The sequence below is a fragment of the Diabrotica undecimpunctata genome, chromosome 7, assembly GCF_040954645.1.
Source record: "Diabrotica undecimpunctata isolate CICGRU chromosome 7, icDiaUnde3, whole genome shotgun sequence".
NCBI classification, from domain to species: Eukaryota; Metazoa; Arthropoda; class Insecta; order Coleoptera; family Chrysomelidae; genus Diabrotica; species Diabrotica undecimpunctata.
The window spans coordinates 144425268-144443931 of record NC_092809.1 but is presented as its reverse complement, the minus strand read 5'-3'; the positions used below and the strand labels follow the sequence as shown (position 1 = coordinate 144443931).

The 18664-nt window shown below is 32.8% G+C and overlaps 1 protein-coding gene across 1 annotated transcript in view; it reads left to right on the top strand.

Annotated features, from left to right (window-relative positions):
- Window positions 1-18177, top strand: part of ClC-b (chloride channel protein 7) — a 29609-nt gene extending 11432 nt beyond the window's left edge. The window contains exons 4-14 of the mRNA XM_072538437.1: window positions 1295-1548; window positions 3742-3919; window positions 4001-4292; window positions 4555-4693; window positions 7327-7590; window positions 7708-7887; window positions 10217-10426; window positions 10694-10852; window positions 17087-17170; window positions 17229-17309; window positions 17656-18177. Of these exons, the coding sequence (XP_072394538.1) occupies window positions 1295-1548; window positions 3742-3919; window positions 4001-4292; window positions 4555-4693; window positions 7327-7590; window positions 7708-7887; window positions 10217-10426; window positions 10694-10852; window positions 17087-17170; window positions 17229-17309; window positions 17656-17757 (1943 nt within the window). The 3' untranslated portion in view covers window positions 17758-18177. The remainder of the gene's footprint in view (window positions 1-1294; window positions 1549-3741; window positions 3920-4000; window positions 4293-4554; window positions 4694-7326; window positions 7591-7707; window positions 7888-10216; window positions 10427-10693; window positions 10853-17086; window positions 17171-17228; window positions 17310-17655) is intronic.
- The last annotated feature ends 487 nt before the right edge of the window (window positions 18178-18664 follow it).

Here is an 18664-nt window from a genome sequence, read left to right as displayed (position 1 = left end):
TCAGAAATATTTTCAGTACATGGCTCATCAGACTGATTGTACGGTAATCACTGCATTGTTTGGCATTTATCTTTTTTGGTATAGTAACAAAGGTGAATAAAAGCCATTCTTGTGGTATTTTTCCTGATGTATAAATGCTATTGAAAAGTTTAACTAAAATGTGAATCGAGTCTTTTTCTATTAGTTTAAGGATTTCCGTTGGTATTTCATCTGGACCTGGGGCTTTACCATTTTTCATTCTTTTTAGTGCGTACATTACTTCTTCTTCCGTTATTTCTGGACCTTCGTCTCCTTGTATGTTACTTAGCTCAGATTGTTGTCTATCATCTGCAAAGAGTTCTTCAATATAGTTTTTCCATGTCTTCAACTGTTCTTCTAGTTCTGTTATTATGTTTCCGTTGACATTATACAGGGTATTTGGCTGCTTACGTTTTTGTGTACCTGCAAGTTCTTTCACTTTTTTATGTACATTAAAAATATCATGTTTTGCCTGCAATTGCTCTATTTCTTCACATTTTCTTTTATAAAAATCTTCTTTTGCTATTCTGATTTCTATTTTGATTTCTTTCTGTATTTGTTTATACCTTTGTTCGTTTTTTCCTTTCATTATTCTCCGATTGTCCATGAGAAGAAGGATCTTATCAGTCATCCACCTTTGCTTTATTTTTGGTTTTTCTTTAGTCAGAATTTTCTTCATAGGACCTGTTATCGCCATTTTTACGTTTTGCCATTTTTTATCTATGTTGTTCGTTGGCTGAGATGTTTCTTTTTCATGAAGTATTTTGAAATTATTATTAATACATTTTTGCAGTTTCTCCTTTACCTCCAGGTTACATAAATGACTGACGTCTATCTGTTTTGCTCTTCTTTTCTGCTTACCGGTTTGGTAAAAAAGGACTAATAGGGCGGCGAATGGAGCCGACAGTGAAACTCTGCAGTAAAAAATATCTTTCTAAATTTTTATGTTCAAATATATAGTTTAAGAAAGGAAAAATACTTTTATTTAGACGTTTCGATTTCTATTTCCAAAATGATTCAATAAATTTTCGAAGTGGAAATCGAAACGTCAAAATAAACGTATTTTTAACGGAAATTGTGGTTAATTCGCATTAAAGATAGTAAACAATATTAAAAGGCCACAAGAAAATAGCTTCTGAACAATATTTGCGATATCTATATGATGCATATACAGATAGTCACCTTATTCCTTGTACCTTGCCACCAAAAAAAAGTTTATTGTCCCATTAAATCGTGCATTAGTTTATCACACATTTTCCTTAACCTAGTCAAATAGGTGTCGATCAATACGTCACCGAAGGTGAACTATACAAGCCCTACGGGCTATGGATTCTCTACAATATTGTACCTGTCTTGATAGGCTCGATTTTGGTAGCCTATGGAGAACCCATAGCTGCTGGCAGTGGGATACCACAAGTGAAGTGCTACCTGAACGGTGTAATGGTGCCTAGAGTGGTAAGGGTGAAGACTTTAGTGGTAAAAAGTATCGGCGTTATATGTTCTGTTGTTGGAGGACTAGCTGGAGGAAAGGTAAGTTGTTTGTTTATAATATTATGAAGTTTATTTGCAAAAAACACTGTGATTTTATTTCTTCTAAATGTTTCGAAGTCTGGGAAGAAGAACAAATGCCAGAGGAATGGTGCACTGGAATCATATGTCCACTGCACAAAAAGGGAGATTTGTTGGAATGTAAAAATTATAGGGGTATAACTCTTCTGAATACAATGTACAAAATATTCTCCAACACCCTGTACAGCCGTTTAAGTACGTACGTGGAAGAAATCCTTGGTGAGTATCAAAGCGGTTTTAGGCCAGGTAGGTCAACAATTGACCAGATTTTTGTGCTACGTCAAATCTTAGAAAAAACCAATGAATTTAATATTGACACGTTCCATCTCTTTGTGGACTTTAAGTCAGCGTATGATAGCGTCCTAAGAGGTAAATTATACGAAGCCATGAATGAACTTAACATTCCCCATAAATTAATAAGGCTCGTAAAAACAACTATGAGTAAAGTGATCTGCAGAGTGCAAATACAAGGCGATATGTCACAAGCGTTTGAAACATATGCAGGGTTACGGCAGGGAGACGCGCTGGCGTGCCTTCTCTTTAATATAGCGTTAGAAAAGACTATAAGAGATGCCGAGTTACACAATAGGGGAACAATCTTTAATAAATCAACGCAGATTATGGCTTACGCTGACGATCTGGATTTGATCGCACGTACTACACGAGGACTTAAAGAGATGACTTCCACCTTCTTGACAGCCGCACAAAATATGGGCCTTAAAATAAACGAGGAAAAAACCAAAATGTTAGCATCTATTCCAAATAACAGAGATAGAGCTAGAAACGCCGAAGAAAACTTCAGTATAGACCAATATAATTTTGAGGTAGTAAATAAGTTTACATATTTGGGTTCTCTCATAACAAACGATAATGACACATCTGAAGAAGTAAAACGGAGGGTACTGCTAGCAAACAAATGTTATTTTGGACTAAGCAAGCAGCTAAAAAACAGAAAAGAACCAGAAATTAAGCCAGAAAACCAAACTAATAATATATAGAACACTCATCCTACCAGTGCTGACATATGGGTCAGAAACATGGACCATCTCCAAAACAGACGCAAATCTTCTGCTCGTCTTCGAAAGGAAGATACTAAGAAGAATAATGGGCGCATTCTGTGAGAATGGTATTTGGAGAAGGCGATATAATTTCGAATTGTACGAGAAGTATAAAAAAATAGTAAATGGTAGAGATGTAATATCCTTCATAAAAATAGGTAGGCTTAGATGGGCTGGACATGTGTCAAGAGCAAATGAAAATTACCCACCCAGACGAACTCTATTATCGGTCCCAGTGGGAAATAGGAGTAGAGGCAGACCACGACTGAGATGGAGGGACGGTGTGGACGAGGACGCAAGGAAAATCGGCGCGGCAAATTGGCAACGGTTGGCTGAACAGAAACGACTGGCGAAATAGACTGGGGAAGGTCAAGGCTCAACTAGAGCTGTAGCACCACTGATGATGATGAAATGTTTCGAAGTCACCCTTCCTTTCTTCGTTTGCTTGTATTTATTTGAACTCATCCCATTGCTTTTCTATGTTTTATTGTATATAATAACTTCTTTCTGTTCTGTGTAGCTTACGTTATTATATTTTGTGTTCTATATAAATTTTTTAAGTGTTTCCTTAATTGTCTCAGTTTGAGTTGTTACAGTAGCTGTCCTCGTTGGTGTTCGGAACGTTAGGCAATTGTACATCTTTCTTGATCTAAAACAATTTTTTTCTTATCCTTTACAGTTTCTTATTATTTACTCAGTATCGAGTGACTGTCCAGTGAGGACTAGGCAGTGCCGTTTGACGGTTCTTGTATTTCTACAAAGCACGATATTGGTATGTCACGAGTGAGGGGAGTAGGCAGATTGAGACCCCGAACTCGGACGGAACCGTATCCCTCTTGATAATGGCTCCAAAATTGGTACCGAAAGGTCGAGTATTAAAAATTCTTAACACGGTTCTTCTAGAGAACTTAGTAATTTTAATTTACCTGTCCGCGGAAATTTATCCGAACATATATATATATATATATATATATATATATATATATATATATATATATATATATATATATATATATATATATATATATATATATATATTATGTAATTGCTTTCTAATTTAAGTCTTTCCCTATGCGATCTATCTAATATATTTTAGGAAGGCCCAATGATCCATTCCGGTGCTGTGGTAGCTGCTGGTATCTCTCAGGGAAAAACGAGTACCTTTAATAAAGACTTCAAAGTCTTTAAATACTTTCGAGAGGACCACGAAAAAAGAGATTTCGTATCTGGCGGAGCAGCTGCTGGGGTATCAGCTGCCTTCGGAGCTCCAGTCGGTAAGATAAATTTATACTAAGCAATTATTATATATAATCAAATGATTTCGCAGACGATGAAGTGGGAATGTTTTCTTTTAGGTGGAGTATTATTTAGTTTAGAAGAAGGTACCAGTTTTTGGAACCAAAGTTTGACGTGGAGAACCTTTTTCGCATCGGTCGTTTCCACGTTTACCCTCAATGTGGTCCTTTCGGCCTACCATGGAGTACCAGGCAATTTCAACTATCCGGGATTGTTAAATTTAGGAAAGTTTGAGGCGTTTAGTTATGAATATTATGAACTGCCTATCTTTTTGATCATGGGCTCCTTGGGTGGCTTATTCGGGGCCTTATGGAATCATATCAACTATAAAATTACTGTTTTTAGAATGAGGTAAGATGAATTTTGTTGTATATTAAATCTATAGATTAGTAAATGTGACATTTGTAGTGTTCGGTAGTTTTCTTTCTTAAAAGCTTGCATTATATTAATTTTATAGTTTCTCAATATCCATATTACTACTACGAACAGCAAAATTACCATTTAACGAATATTTTCACTGTGCCTAATATGGTGTTTGTTTTTTTTATCCTTCTGAGAATCTTTAAAATTATTTATTTACTACTCCTAACTAATACGTATGGTTCTGTTACAGATATATTCGTCCTAGATGGTTAAAAGTGATCGAAGCTTGCATTGTGGCCGCTGTTAGTGCTACTGTCGGATTTTTAATGATGTTCACGATAAACGACTGCAAACCTTTGGGATCGGATCCCACGAAATATCCCACACAGGTAATTTTTGTTTACTTAATACATTTTTCAACATACATTAAGATACATTTTGAATCCATGGTTTTTTATTCTATTATCCTGGCACTAGGAGACAATTTAGGAGAGAATGAGAGTATTTTAAGTAATACATTTTAACTCCCATATTGGATTCATCATTTTGAATTTTAAAGTTTTAAAAGCAGATTGTTGAATATATAAGTAATAAAGAAAGGCCTATTTTGAAGATAGTACGAGTATATTTAATATCGTTGAAGTGTCATATTGGATACGTTATTGTTAGCTTTTAAATTTTGATATCAAATTCAGCGGTTGAACGAACGTAGTTTTGTCAATTTTAAATAAATAGTTTTTTTGATATTCTTTCTCTGTTATATCGAATTTGATACTTTGAATTTTGAGATTTTGACAGCAAAATTGTATGCAGCGATTCAAATAACAAAAATAAATTAATTTTAAGAAAATCATTCTTTTTAATACATTTTGATTGGCATACTGGATACGCTATTGTGAAGTTTGACACTTGACATTGACAGCGACATAAAACATACGATTTTAATGAAAATGGACCGTCGAAGTGATGACGTAGTATTGACATCTGTCTCACTTTCCAAACAAACCTTGTTTAGTGTGGATAATGTATATTTTTCCTTATTTTTTCATTTTTTCACAGAATCTTTCCGCTTTTTGCAATATCTAAGTATTCTAATAGTTACTACAACAATTTTACAAGGTTGTGTAAATAATAAAGTATGTTGTTTTATAAAAATAGCAATAAAATGCATGTATCAATAAAGTAAGGTTAGAATATATTTAATTTAAACTTTTAAACTATATTTCATAGAAATAGAACACTGAATTATGATGGTATAATCGTAAAAAACACTTAACTTACAGAAACTTAACACAGACTTAAAAGAAAAAGCAGCAGAGGAAGCAAAATGTTAACTTTATAGAAATTAAAAAGTCTTGAGATTGGGCATTTCAACTTTTGTTTGGAAAGTAATAATAACAATATGACAGCTGTGACGTCACACTCCGGCTGTTCATTAAAGTATTCTTGGTCCACCATTTTGAATTCTGACGGTGGATTCGTGTTCAGCGTCTTAATAAATATACATAATACTTTGTTTTGAAAATAATTTGGGATTTTTAATGTTTTATTGTTGACTAGGATCTACCAGAATAAATTTACTATTTTTATTGGGAATGAATTAAGTACAATTTTAATTTAAAATAGGTTTGATTTGACGTTTCAATTTCCTCTTAGGAAATCGTTCTCAAAATACAAATTTGTAAGAGTTAAGAAAAATAAAACACTATTTTGTTGAAAGTTATAGTGCTCCTGGTCAACGATTTTGAATTTTGAAAGCAAATTCGTGTTTGACCCCGCAAAAACCACAAAAATATTTTATTTTGAAGGAAATTTAGGATTTTAAGTTTTATTGCTGACTTGTATCTACCAGTATAAATATTGGCTTGTGACAGTTTATTGGTATTCGACGATTTAAGAAAGATAAAATATACGATTTTGATAAATAATATGGTACCTACTCTTGGTACACGATTTTAAATTTTGGCGGCTAATTTGTTTTTGACTCCTCAACAAACATAAAAATATTTTATATTGAAGAAAATTTGAGGTTTTTTATATATTTTGTCGCTATCTTGAATCCGTCATTGTAGGTTTTGAAAGTTTATGGGTATCCAGTAACTAAACATGCATATTGAGGCACTAGATACATCTGATATTGATTATAATACATTATTTTTGTCTATATAATCGCCGTTTACCGAAATTTTGAAGCGTTTCATTTTCTATGCGTCCACGTTAATATATTTCTGGTCATAAAATGTTCCGATCAATCTTGTAATTACAGTATCAAGTATCATTTTTACGAGTATTTTTAATATTGCTATATTTAATTTTATTCCCTAAAATCTTGTGGTAATATTTTCGGACATTTTACCCACTAAGCGTCAAAACCACAATGCATGGAGATAAGGAAAATTGCGCGAGATGTAAACTACGTTGTCAGGTGACATAGATGACGTTAGTGAATTTGTTTTTTATAAGCATATTGAACTGAGATTATTAGTCTAATTTATTAACTTTATTTATCAGTAAAATGTGCTAACACTTAGTTTATTTAATCTTTATTTTCACTTATTCTAATTTATTACAGTCTTCTACACTTATTCTAATTCACTAAAAACACAATAATATATATATTACTTTATTATACAACTTATTCGATACAACAATTTATTTTCGACTGTCTCACACAATGAAAATTCCCGTATTTATACTAAACAGCCGTTAGTTCTGGAAGCCCCTCGAAGCAGACAGATGTTGACCTGAATTGGTTCGAACACCATGGAGGAAGACCGGTCTCAACGTGGCTCACAGCGGTGTTGACTTTTCTCGAAGAAAAGGGGGCGCCAAACTGGTTTCAGAGAATCTACGAGAACATTCTTGTTAGCATAATAACATGTTTACAGGTTAAATATGAAAACATAATTTATCGTAACAATATATGGCGTTCTTGTCTATCCGGACGTTATGCAATGTAAGACTTCTTTGTTCTTTTGTAGATGGATTAAGATAGTTCTTAATTTGTGATATTTTGTTTTAGTTATACTGTCTAGACGGTCAATACAACGTCCTGGCTAGTATTTGGTTCCAAACACCGGAGGCATCCGTTCGGTCTTTATTCCACGATCCGCCAAGTACACATAATGCAATTTCGCTAGCTGCATTTGTAATAATATACTTTTTTCTCGCCTGCTGGACGTTCGGGTTGTCTACTTCCAACGGACTCTTTATTCCGACCCTACTTACTGGAGCCGCATGGGGAAGGTTGGTTTCCATTGGAATCTACTATGTATTTCCGAACGCAGTGAGTACTTTTTTAATTTTTACATAAACTGCAAGAAACTTAGTTTTTATGAAGGTTCCATGTAGAAAAATTAAAATTGCCAAGGGTATAACTGCACAAGTATTTTTTTGTGTTTAGGGAATCATTCATCCAGGAAAATATGCCTTAATCGGTGCCGCAGCTCAATTGGGCGGAGTGGTACGAATGACTATCAGCTTGACTGTGATAATAATGGAGACTACCGGAAACATTTCTTTTGCTCTTCCACTTATCATCACTCTCATTGCTGCTAAATGGACAGGCGATTTTTTCAATGAGGTACGTACATATTTTTGTATTTTTCAATGTGATATAGAATCTTCAGAACATCAAAACATAAAAGACTACATTATTTTTTTGCTTAATAAGTTAATGTTGTCTTTTTACTTGTATGGTGTAGAAGCATTGGCCATGATAGAACACCTACTGAGAACGCAATATACCTTTTAAATATGATTATATAGACGAATTATTTGTTTTTCAGTTATTTTCACAAAATAATCCCTAAATTTTTTCATGAAAAGAGAAAAACCAAAATTGTATCTTTCGGCTTTTTGTACACTTCGGAAAAAACAACTGCCAAACTTTAAACTTGTAGATTTATGTATTCTAGTCAATACTTTGCAAAGCAAATGCTCCTTCGTGCGCTTTTAAATATTCTAAGCTCTGACGTTATTGTTGATATTAATGTACAAATTCTAAAAATAGAGCGTTCGCGAGCAGTTCGACTCGCACATCTGTACCCACCTTAAAACTAACCTGTTTCACAACAGTCTAAACCCAGCTCACGTTACCTGTCTACGGGTGAACAGTCCAACGCTTGGCGAATTATATTTGGCAATGATAGAAAGAGTCGATATCGAAGGATCAAATAGGGACGTTGCTATGAATGCTTGGCCACCACAAGCCAGTTATTCCTGTGGTAACTTTTCTGATACCTCTTGCTGAAAACTCTTTAAGCCAAAAGGATTTTGCTCTTTACGATGTTCCTATCCTCGGTGAGCTGGCCTTAGGACACCTGTTGACAGATGTGCCGCCCCAGTCAAACACCTCGCCTGGCAGTGTCCTCGAATCGAATCAGGCTGGAGGTAAGTTGACGCTCGAAATGAAGAACACGAACGCTAGTCAGTTATCTGAACCATAAAACGATACACCGAATACTCCAAACTGATTAAGTAAGGAAACGATTAAACTTACGCGTTTACGTTTAATATTTCTACGACGAAAATAATTTCGTCTTACTCATGGATTTTTCTTAATTGATGACGTTGCGACCATTTAATTATGCCACAATAATGCTTAACATAGGGTCAAGGACCTCGAAACTTGACAATGAAAAAACACTTGACATAACAATGCTTTCGAAAAGCTAATGGTCTTTCCTTTTTAGAATGATGCCAAATGTCCAATTCCATTTACTTGTAACATCACTTTCACTTTCGTTCCTTATTTTTTGCAACTCAATTGTTTGATTTCGTTATAATTTCACTACTCCCTTGTGTTTTTGTATTCTGTATCTTTCGGCTTTCTGTTCTCGTGTATTTTCGATGCTATATATTGCCTATTCCAGACTCATTCTACATTTGGTTCTTTCCACTTTCACTGGAAGTTTCCACTTCTATAACTTTTGTTTTATTTTTGTTTCATGTCATTCTGTTATAAAATACATTGAAATCATAATATTATGATTTCAATATATTTTATAACAGAATGACATGAAACATTTGTGTGCATATTCTATATTAATTTCACATACTATCTTATTCATTTTGTAACAAATTTATCCAGTTAAATCAGGTTTGACTTTGAATGACCTTGTTTTTAAATTTTATTACATTACTGACAAATAACTCTCCTGTATATGTTACAAAAGTAACAAAAAGGGCTTACATAACACTGTATTTTACATGTTATTTTCTTTGTATTGTAAACAAATTTTAAACATTGGTTATATTTTAACTTCCTTGTGTGAAAGTGGGACTAACCACCCAAAAGAAGAAATAATTATTCCAAGCCCTGCTCTAATTATTTTTTTTTTGGATGGCATTACTACATTCGCATGCATAATTTGCATAATTACATTCACGTAACTGCCAAAAAATTATTTACACAAAGAAGTTCTTGCTCTGGTGCAAAAATTTAACCAAAACTTCACAATTTGTTAAAAAAAAATCTACCATTAAAAATTAATGTTGAATTTAACAAGAACTGTCCAGTCCGTACATATTATTATGTGGCGATACTGTTGGGAAATTATATGGCGATACTGTTGGGAAATAATATTTGTAACAATTATACGTAAGTGTAGTTTTTAAGAAGTTTCTTGCAGTAATAACCAGAAAAAAAGTTAATGGATTGGATAAGGTCAAATAAAGTTTAGTAAAGTAATTTTCTAGAGATCAATTGAAACTAAAAAATGTTGGACAAGGACGGCAATAAGATTGATGAGGATATTTCAATAACAGCAACTACTAAATTGGTGGGATGGTCACAAATAAAGCATCATTAGTCTACACGTCCTAACACCGGATTAATAAAGCCATTATTACAAGATTAATAGTGTAAAACACAAATTGTCATACTGTTTAAGTGTCAATTTTGTTTTCAGGGCATTTACGACATACTCATCCAACTGTGGGGCATTCCCCTTCTACCGTGGGAACCCCCGCCACTCGTTCATAATATATACGCCAGCGAAGTTATGTCACATCCAGTAGTAACATTAAAATGCGTCGAGAATGTCGGACATGTCGTCGAATTGTTAAAATTAACCACTTATAACGGGTTTCCTGTTGTGGATCCACCTCTAACAGACCAGGTAAGGGATCATTTAGTCTTATATAAAACTAGGTGTTTAATCTTTGCAATAGAACTACTTCGTTGTATATATTAACCAAATGACAGACAATATACATTATGTGTCTTCAGTAAATGGTGATGTGAAAACATTTTTTGCGTTCCTCCTGTTTTTGCTAAGAGGAAAAATCATTACGTTTTTAACTACCTAAAGAATTTCTCGTACTGATACAAAAATTTACTGAAAATCTTCAAAAGTTATTCCGTATGCAAGTAAATATCGTTTTAGAACGAAGTAACCACCTACGGACGTATAAGAGGGATAATTCTCAGGTCTCAGTTGGTGGTGATCTTGCAGAAGAAAATTTTTAACGAAACAGCTGATGTTTGGTACAATATTAACCCGTCCTTGTTTCGAGATTCTTATCCGAGGTACCCAACCATAGAGGTAAGTTTGTTTTATATAAATAATTTACAATTTTTAACTATACAAGTCGTTTAAGTATTAAGTCGTCTAAAAAATATAAAAACTAACATTGTGAGAAACAACTTACCTTTTACGAGCAGTTTTAATATTGGTATATTTAATTTTGTTACCTAAAATCTTGTGGTCATATTTTTGAACGTTTCTCCCACTAAGCGTCCAGACTATAATGCCTAGGAATACAAGGCTGATGCCATGGACGTATAATTATACGTCCATGGCTGATGCCAAACGGAAGCTATGACGTCAGGTTACATACAGCGCGTTAGTGAAGTTGATTTGTGCAAGCATCTATAGCGTTCTTTTAAATCCGGCAATAAAGGTGAATATTAAGCAATGTAAAAACAAAAAAATGATTGGATCAAAGAAAAAATGTTATAGAATTAGTTAATAAATAAATGTGAGCGATTTTGTACAACAAATTAATAAAACATTGATATGACGTGTTGCGAAATCAATTTAAAGAACAAATTTAACATTTTTCCTGTCACACGTTAATGTTTTCCACGGTTACAAAACTTGTAATGATCTCAGATCCATTTTCGGCGACTACTGCCATTTTTACATATATTTCTTTCTCTGTTAATATTCGCTTTTCTAGTACTCAACAGTTTTGGGATTCTATCAATCTTTTCCCTAGCGATATTTTCCAGCGATCTTGTTATCTTTATTTTAATAGTTGGTATTGCTGGTTGTCAATAAATTTTAATAACTACGTTATTTGTTCTCCTTTGCCACACATCTTCCATTTCCCGTCGAAAATCCCTCTATTTTTATACAGACTTTAACATCAAACATAGGTTCAGTCCTACCAACCTGTGGCGACTTGACAAACATTAGGGTTAAGGTTTAGTTTGTGTTTATTTGCTCTTTGTAAAACTTAACCTGACATAACCTAAAAATATTCAAATGTATTCGATAGTGAATATTATTTGCCTGCTTGCGAGATTAATTCATTATGATACTTTTCTGCAGTTGTTTCTATATATTTTAAATATTTTGATTCTTATGCTTGTTTATGCGGTTGAATTTTACTTTACATTAATTTTGACATTTGTTTTGCGTTATACAGTGTGGCGCACCGAAAACGAAACAGAGGCATTTACTGGCAGATGATTCCTTTTTTGAAAAAAACGCTCGGACCCGTCGATTTTGTTTTCGAGGGGGACACAAAATTGGCATAAAATCACTTTAACATTTGCAGCCCCTTAAGCGGGGATGGCATCATCCCTAAAATCTTAAATGAAAAGGGGGGTCGAATGATCCATTATTTGAAAGGTCTTTCAACTCCCTTTATAATTATGTAAAATTCATGTATTCAATTCAGTAGTTTTGGAGATTTATTGATTTAAAGTTTAAAGTAGACTTTAATAGGTACATCAAATTAGTTTGTACTTCTTTCAGAAGAAATTTGAGTAAAAGCATTTTCTTGATAAGTAAATGCTTTTATTTACACCCCCATGGTTTATTAATAATAAAAATAGCAATTGAAGTGTCCTTTGTGACAAAAAAAGTTGTTTCTTGAAGAAAGATAAGTAGAGAATGCCACGTACTTATTTTAAATAGGAAATAGTACATTAGCTTGCGATTGATTTGACCAATCTTTGTTGTTAAAATATCATTTATTGCTTTATACATAAATTAACCATGGTATATTCCACGGCAGAAAGGGTTGAAATTATTGAAATATTGAAATTTTTTCGGAAATAATCAGTGCGCTAATAGAACAGCACAAATTTTTAATGAGCGACATGAGAACAATAATGTGCACCGAAAATATGTTCTAGAACTTGTAGCTAAATTTCGGGAAACTGGATAAGTCGCCAATAAAAAACGTAATATTGAAAATCCTATAAGGAACGAAGCAACAGAAGTGGGGGTTTTAGGGCAAGTTATTGTAGATCCTACATTAAGTACCCGCAAATTGCAAACTTCGTGTGGTGTTAGTCGACGTACTATCCAACGGATTCTAAAGGCCCATAATTTTCATCCGTATAAAATTCACCTTGTACAAGAACTTAATGAAGACGATTTTGATAAGCGATTAGAATTTTGTGAAGTTATGAGTGAACGAATTACAAACGATGAACAATTTTTATTTAACATTTGCTTTTCCGACGAATGTTCCTTTTTTTTAAATGACGAAGTAAATCGTCATAATTGTCGATATTGGTCGGACTCTAATCCCAGAATTTACCATGAGGTACACACACAGCAGCCACAAAAATTAAATGTTTGGGCTGGCATTTTTGGCGATCATTTGGTTGGTCCTTTTTTCTTACCTGGAAATTTGACTGGTGAAATGTATTTGGAATTACTGCAAAATGCCATAGATCCTGCGCTAACAGATATAATTGAAAATCAGAATGATGGTCGATACGTTGAGAATATGTTGATGTTCCAACAGGATGGTGCCCCACCACATTACGCATTAAGAGTTCGGCATTATTTAGATCAGACCTTTCCAGGTCAATGGATTGGTAGAAGAGGTGCCGTTGAATGGCCCCCAAGATCGCCAGATTTATCACCTTTGGATTTCTTTTTGTGGGGTTACTTAAAAAGCAAAATCTATGCTACTCAGCCAACACCCTTAGAAGATTTACGACAAAGAATTGTGAATGAGTGCCATCAAATTACTCCTCAAATATTGCAAAATGTCCGGCAACGTTTTCAGCAAAATCTTTATTATTGCATGGAAAGTAATGGTGGTCATTTTCAACATTTACTCGGCTGACAGGTCAGTTCATTCTTTATTTTTTAACAACTTTGCTGCTATGTATTGATCTCCTCTTACGATGATGTATTTAAACTTTAAATCAATAAATCTCCAAAACTACTGAATTGAAGTACATGAATTTTACATCATTGTAAAGGGAGTTGAAAGACCTTTTAAATGATGGATCATTCGACCCCCCTTTCCATTTAAGATTTTAGGGATGGTGCCACCCCCGCTTAGGGGGCTGCAAATGTTAATGTGATTTTATGCCGATTTTGTTTCCCCCTCGATAACAAAATCGACGGGTCCAAGCGTTTTTTTTAAAAAGGAATCATCTGCCAGTAAATGCATCTGTTTCGTTTTTGGTGCGCCACCCTGTATATAATTATAATGCTATAAGTGCAAATATATATAAGGCTTTATTTTTGTTTTTATAATAGCCTTTTGCAGAAGTTTTATAACATTTCACACTTTACACTCCCAGGCTAAGCTATTCATAGATAGATAAAATTCCCAAACGATCAATTTTGAATTTCTGGCATCAAATTCTTATTCAGTCATCAAAAAAAAATTAAAAAACTTATATTTTAAAGAACATTGCGAGTATTTTTAATACTGTTATTTTATTGTTCAAATTCTTGTGGTCATTTTTTCGAACATTTCGCCCACTAAGCATCCAGACTGTCACGGGTGGAAATTAAAGAATGACACCAAACGGAAGGCACGACGTCAGGTGACCTAGAGGGCGTTAGTCAAGTTAATTTGTGCAAGCATCTATCACGTTATTTTAAATCCTGGTTCTATCAGGTTTTGTTCCTAAAATAAATATTAAGCATATACAAAAAATGATTCGATCAAAGAAAAAATGTTATATAATTAGTTAATGAATAAATGTGACTGATTTTGTAATGCAAAGTGTTATGAAATCAATGTAAAGAACAATTATAACATTTTTTCCTGTCAATGAATTTTTTACTTTTGCAAAACTTAATTAATGTCATATACTGTTTCACCACTGATTCTAGCCAGTTTTTGCATGTTTTGTATTATTATTATTGTGTTATTACGTTATTATTCATTCATTTTTCAAGGGCTACCCTCAAGAATATTTATGTTTTTTGGACGGCGTTCAAAGTTTTCGTATATTATTTTGTTGATTTGATATAATGTTTAATGGTCACACTGGCGCACGACGGCGTTTTGCTGATTGGTCATAATCATAATTTTTTAATTTGGGCGTTGTTTTCTCACATAATATTCCTTATAGTGCAAGATCCCACTGCAGAAATGCAGGATAACTACGTTCATAACGTAGTTAATCAAACTCACATTTTTACCTACATTTAAAATTAGAATACATTGATAATAGGTTGCCGGTTAATAGTAAATTAATTTTTGAACAAAAATTGTATTTCGCTCATTTATTTTTTAAATAAAATACGCTGCTCATTTATTTTTTAAATAAAATACGCTGCTCATGTTTTTGTACATCAAATTTTTTTCTTATGATAATATAAGGTTGCCTGAGAAAAAATAGGGTTGTCATCTGTTAAAAATGCGAGGTATCAAAGTTAAAGTAAAATAGAGTTAGCCCGCAACGACACTGGTTTGACAAGTGATCATATGTATTGTGACGATTGTGGTTTATAGAAAATAATTTATAAGTTATATACTACATAATATTAGATATTTGGTTGTTTTAAATAAGTTATATACTAGAGAATTTAATAAAAATTATTTATGTGAGGGTATTTTAAGAAATTAGCATATAATAATTGTAAAAAGTTGTATTTTAATGTTGTAAATAGATTTAAGTGAGCCATGTGCTTAGGCAACCAACTATACAGTGGATTGACAGATAGAAATTAATCATAATACGAATATAAGTGGGGTTATAATAATAATGTTGGTTTGAGGTGTTTAATTTATATATATTTGATGATTTAAATGTTTATTCTGATCTAAAAAGCCTAAATGTCAACAAAATTATCAATGGAACATAAACGAATTCTCCAGAGTGCAGAGTGTGACCATTGTTTACAGTCGAACATTCTGGAATAATGATTATGGCGGTGGATCGAACAGATATTTTTTTCGAGAACATCTATATAGAAGTTAATAGAACGAATGGAACATGATCTCTTACCAGATGGTTCTAGAATATCCAAAAGGATATAAATACCCGTGATTTGGATTCAAGATGGAAGTTTTTAGTCAGAAGTCAGGCCAGTTTATTATGAAAGTTAGTACCTAGACACATTTAGTTATTTTCAAGAAGTCAGTCAGAAAAGTTTAGTAAGAAATATGAAAGATTAGTTGGAGTCAGTGAATCAGTTACAAATAGTCAAATTGTTTAATATAGTGAATTAAATGAAGATTAAAAATTATGCATATATTTAATGCACATTTATAATTATACACAAATAATTATTGAAGATTATAAAAGTATATTAGAAGAATATTGGATGGACATTGGAAGGAATTAAAATTATATTATGATTGGAGATTAGTATAAATCAACTTATAATAATTGGATATTGGTATATTGAAAAGAAGAATAAATATAAATGGTGTTTGCTGGTTTGGTTGGTGGTGTATAAATGCTGGTGAAGAAAACTATATCTTAAATTGGTAGAAGCTGATAATTGGAAAAAGTAATTTCACAAAAAACAAGGATAACCGAAGTACGAAGACATTCAGTGGTGATTAGAATCTATATAGTGGAAAACAGTTCATTTAGGCATTCAGTGAAAGAAAGGTACAAAATTTTGTTAATATAATTTAGTTAATGTCATAACAATTTCAATTTTGAAGATAGTTTGTTTAAATTTAACATTGTCTATAGAATTTAATTAGTTTTATAAGAACATCAATTTAAAGATAGTTTATTTTAAATTTACATTGGCTAGGTTAGATATATATGTGTGTTTCATAATAGTTATAATAAAGATAATTTAAAAAAGTACTTACAAGCTAATTCTTTGAGAACCGCGATAAAAACCCTATATATTATATTATTAAAAATACTCATTGCTCATCATTCAAACAAACAACACATCATAACAGTATATTATTAGACTATCTATCGACGCATGCTTTAAAAACTCACATAAATGACACTTCAAACCAGTGACTTTTGCGCTAGCTGTCTTTGATACCTCGTATTTTTAACAGCTGGCAACCCTAATTTGCGACCTTTTTTCTCAGACAACCTTATATCATCATATTAAGAAAAAAATTAGCTTTAATTTGATTGGCAACCTATTATCAATATATGTTATATATTATCAATATATTCTTCTTATTTGAAATGCATGTAAAAATGTGAGTTTAATTAACTACGTTAGGAACTTAGTGATCTTGCAGTAGAATCTTAGACTATTATCAGTCGTACCAAATAAGAGCGAAACGCTTACATGAACTGATTTACAGTAATTTTTAATGTTTTGATTAAAATTTTTATATGCCTTTTGTTCTCTTAGGATTTACAACTAAGTGACGACGAAAAAACGTGTTCGATGGATCTAAGGCCGTTTATGAACCCATCTCCTTACACAGTTTTACACGTAAGTCTTAATCTGTTGCAAAAACTCACTATTTTTTATATAAAAATATTTTTGTTAGTCTTCCTCGTTACCAAGGATGTTCAGGCTGTTTAGAGGTCTTGGACTGCGACATTTGCCAATCGTCAACGATACAAATGAGGTAAGTCTATTTTTCGTAAGTCTCTCTTCGTCTAAAACGACGAAGTCAACAGCGCCATCTCTTATCACACGACAAAATTTATTCAAACGTATAGTGCATTGCAAATTCTTAGAGATGGGAAACTTAAAAACTTCATGCTATCTATATTTTTCAGAAAGCTTCTACAAACAAATTAAAAATAAGCGATTACTAATACGGATAAATTATTATTTTCAATGCGCTTCTTAACACTGTTTGAATTTGTTTGTGATCTTTTACAATTTGCAATGTTAATTTTATGGGATATTACATAATTGCGATTGAGATAAGACTTTTTGATGAACACGTCTTCTCTTTTTGTCTTTAGGTGGTTGGTATGGTGACCAGGAAAGATTTAGCTCGATACCGGGTTTGGAGGCATAGGGGCCACATGGGTGTAGAAGAATTGTTTATTTCCAAAGAGATTTAGATTTAAAGGAGTCAAGTGAGGCTGTTATCTTATGAAGTATTAAAAGAACAATAGTAAATTATATTTTTATATAAGATATATCTATTTTTAACTTTGCAACCTTAACAGCAACTTTCCAAAGAAGTGATGGTCAGGTGTGCAACCTAGGAAGTCGCGTTTTTTTAAGTTATGGTGATAGACTGTTTCGATGAGATTTAAACGAAATGAACAGTTAAGTTTTTATATAAAATAAGTATGACAATATTTGGATTATCATCAATAGTGGATTTAAGTAAGTTTATTCCAGTAAAAGATGGTAAAACTATTATATTGTGACAATTTTGTTTAATTTTACGCCTTTTTTAATATTGTTCTCTAAAATTTTGATAAAATAATACCAGACAATAAATTTATTCACATTATGTCAATACATACAACATTGATTTTTGTACACGACTGACCAATTTTACCATAATTGTTTCGTGGATGTTTTTCACAGCTACACCGCTACAACATTGACAAAGGTTTCTTTACTTCGTTAGTAGATATAGTACGTCTTCTAAAAGTATGTGAAAATTAAAAAAAGAGTTTCCTATATCTTAAGGTTCGCCGTTGGATGTTTGACAGCAATACTAGATCCATCAGGACGTTAGCTTACTGAGCTGATGTCCTCATACACATACAGTTTTTGGCAGTTAAGATATGCAGAAATGAAGAGGAACCTCCGAAAAAGGAAGTTAGTTCACTGATCTGATCAAAATATTCTTAAGAATGTCACATTTTGTCTCCGAATTTCCTCTTCCGTACAACTGATACGGGTAGTAGATCTAACGGGACGTTATCTCGTTAAGCTGATGTCCTCGTATAGAATGAGGAGGAAGCTCCGACAAAGTATGTTAGCTCACTACAGTATTTTAGCATTTGCAAG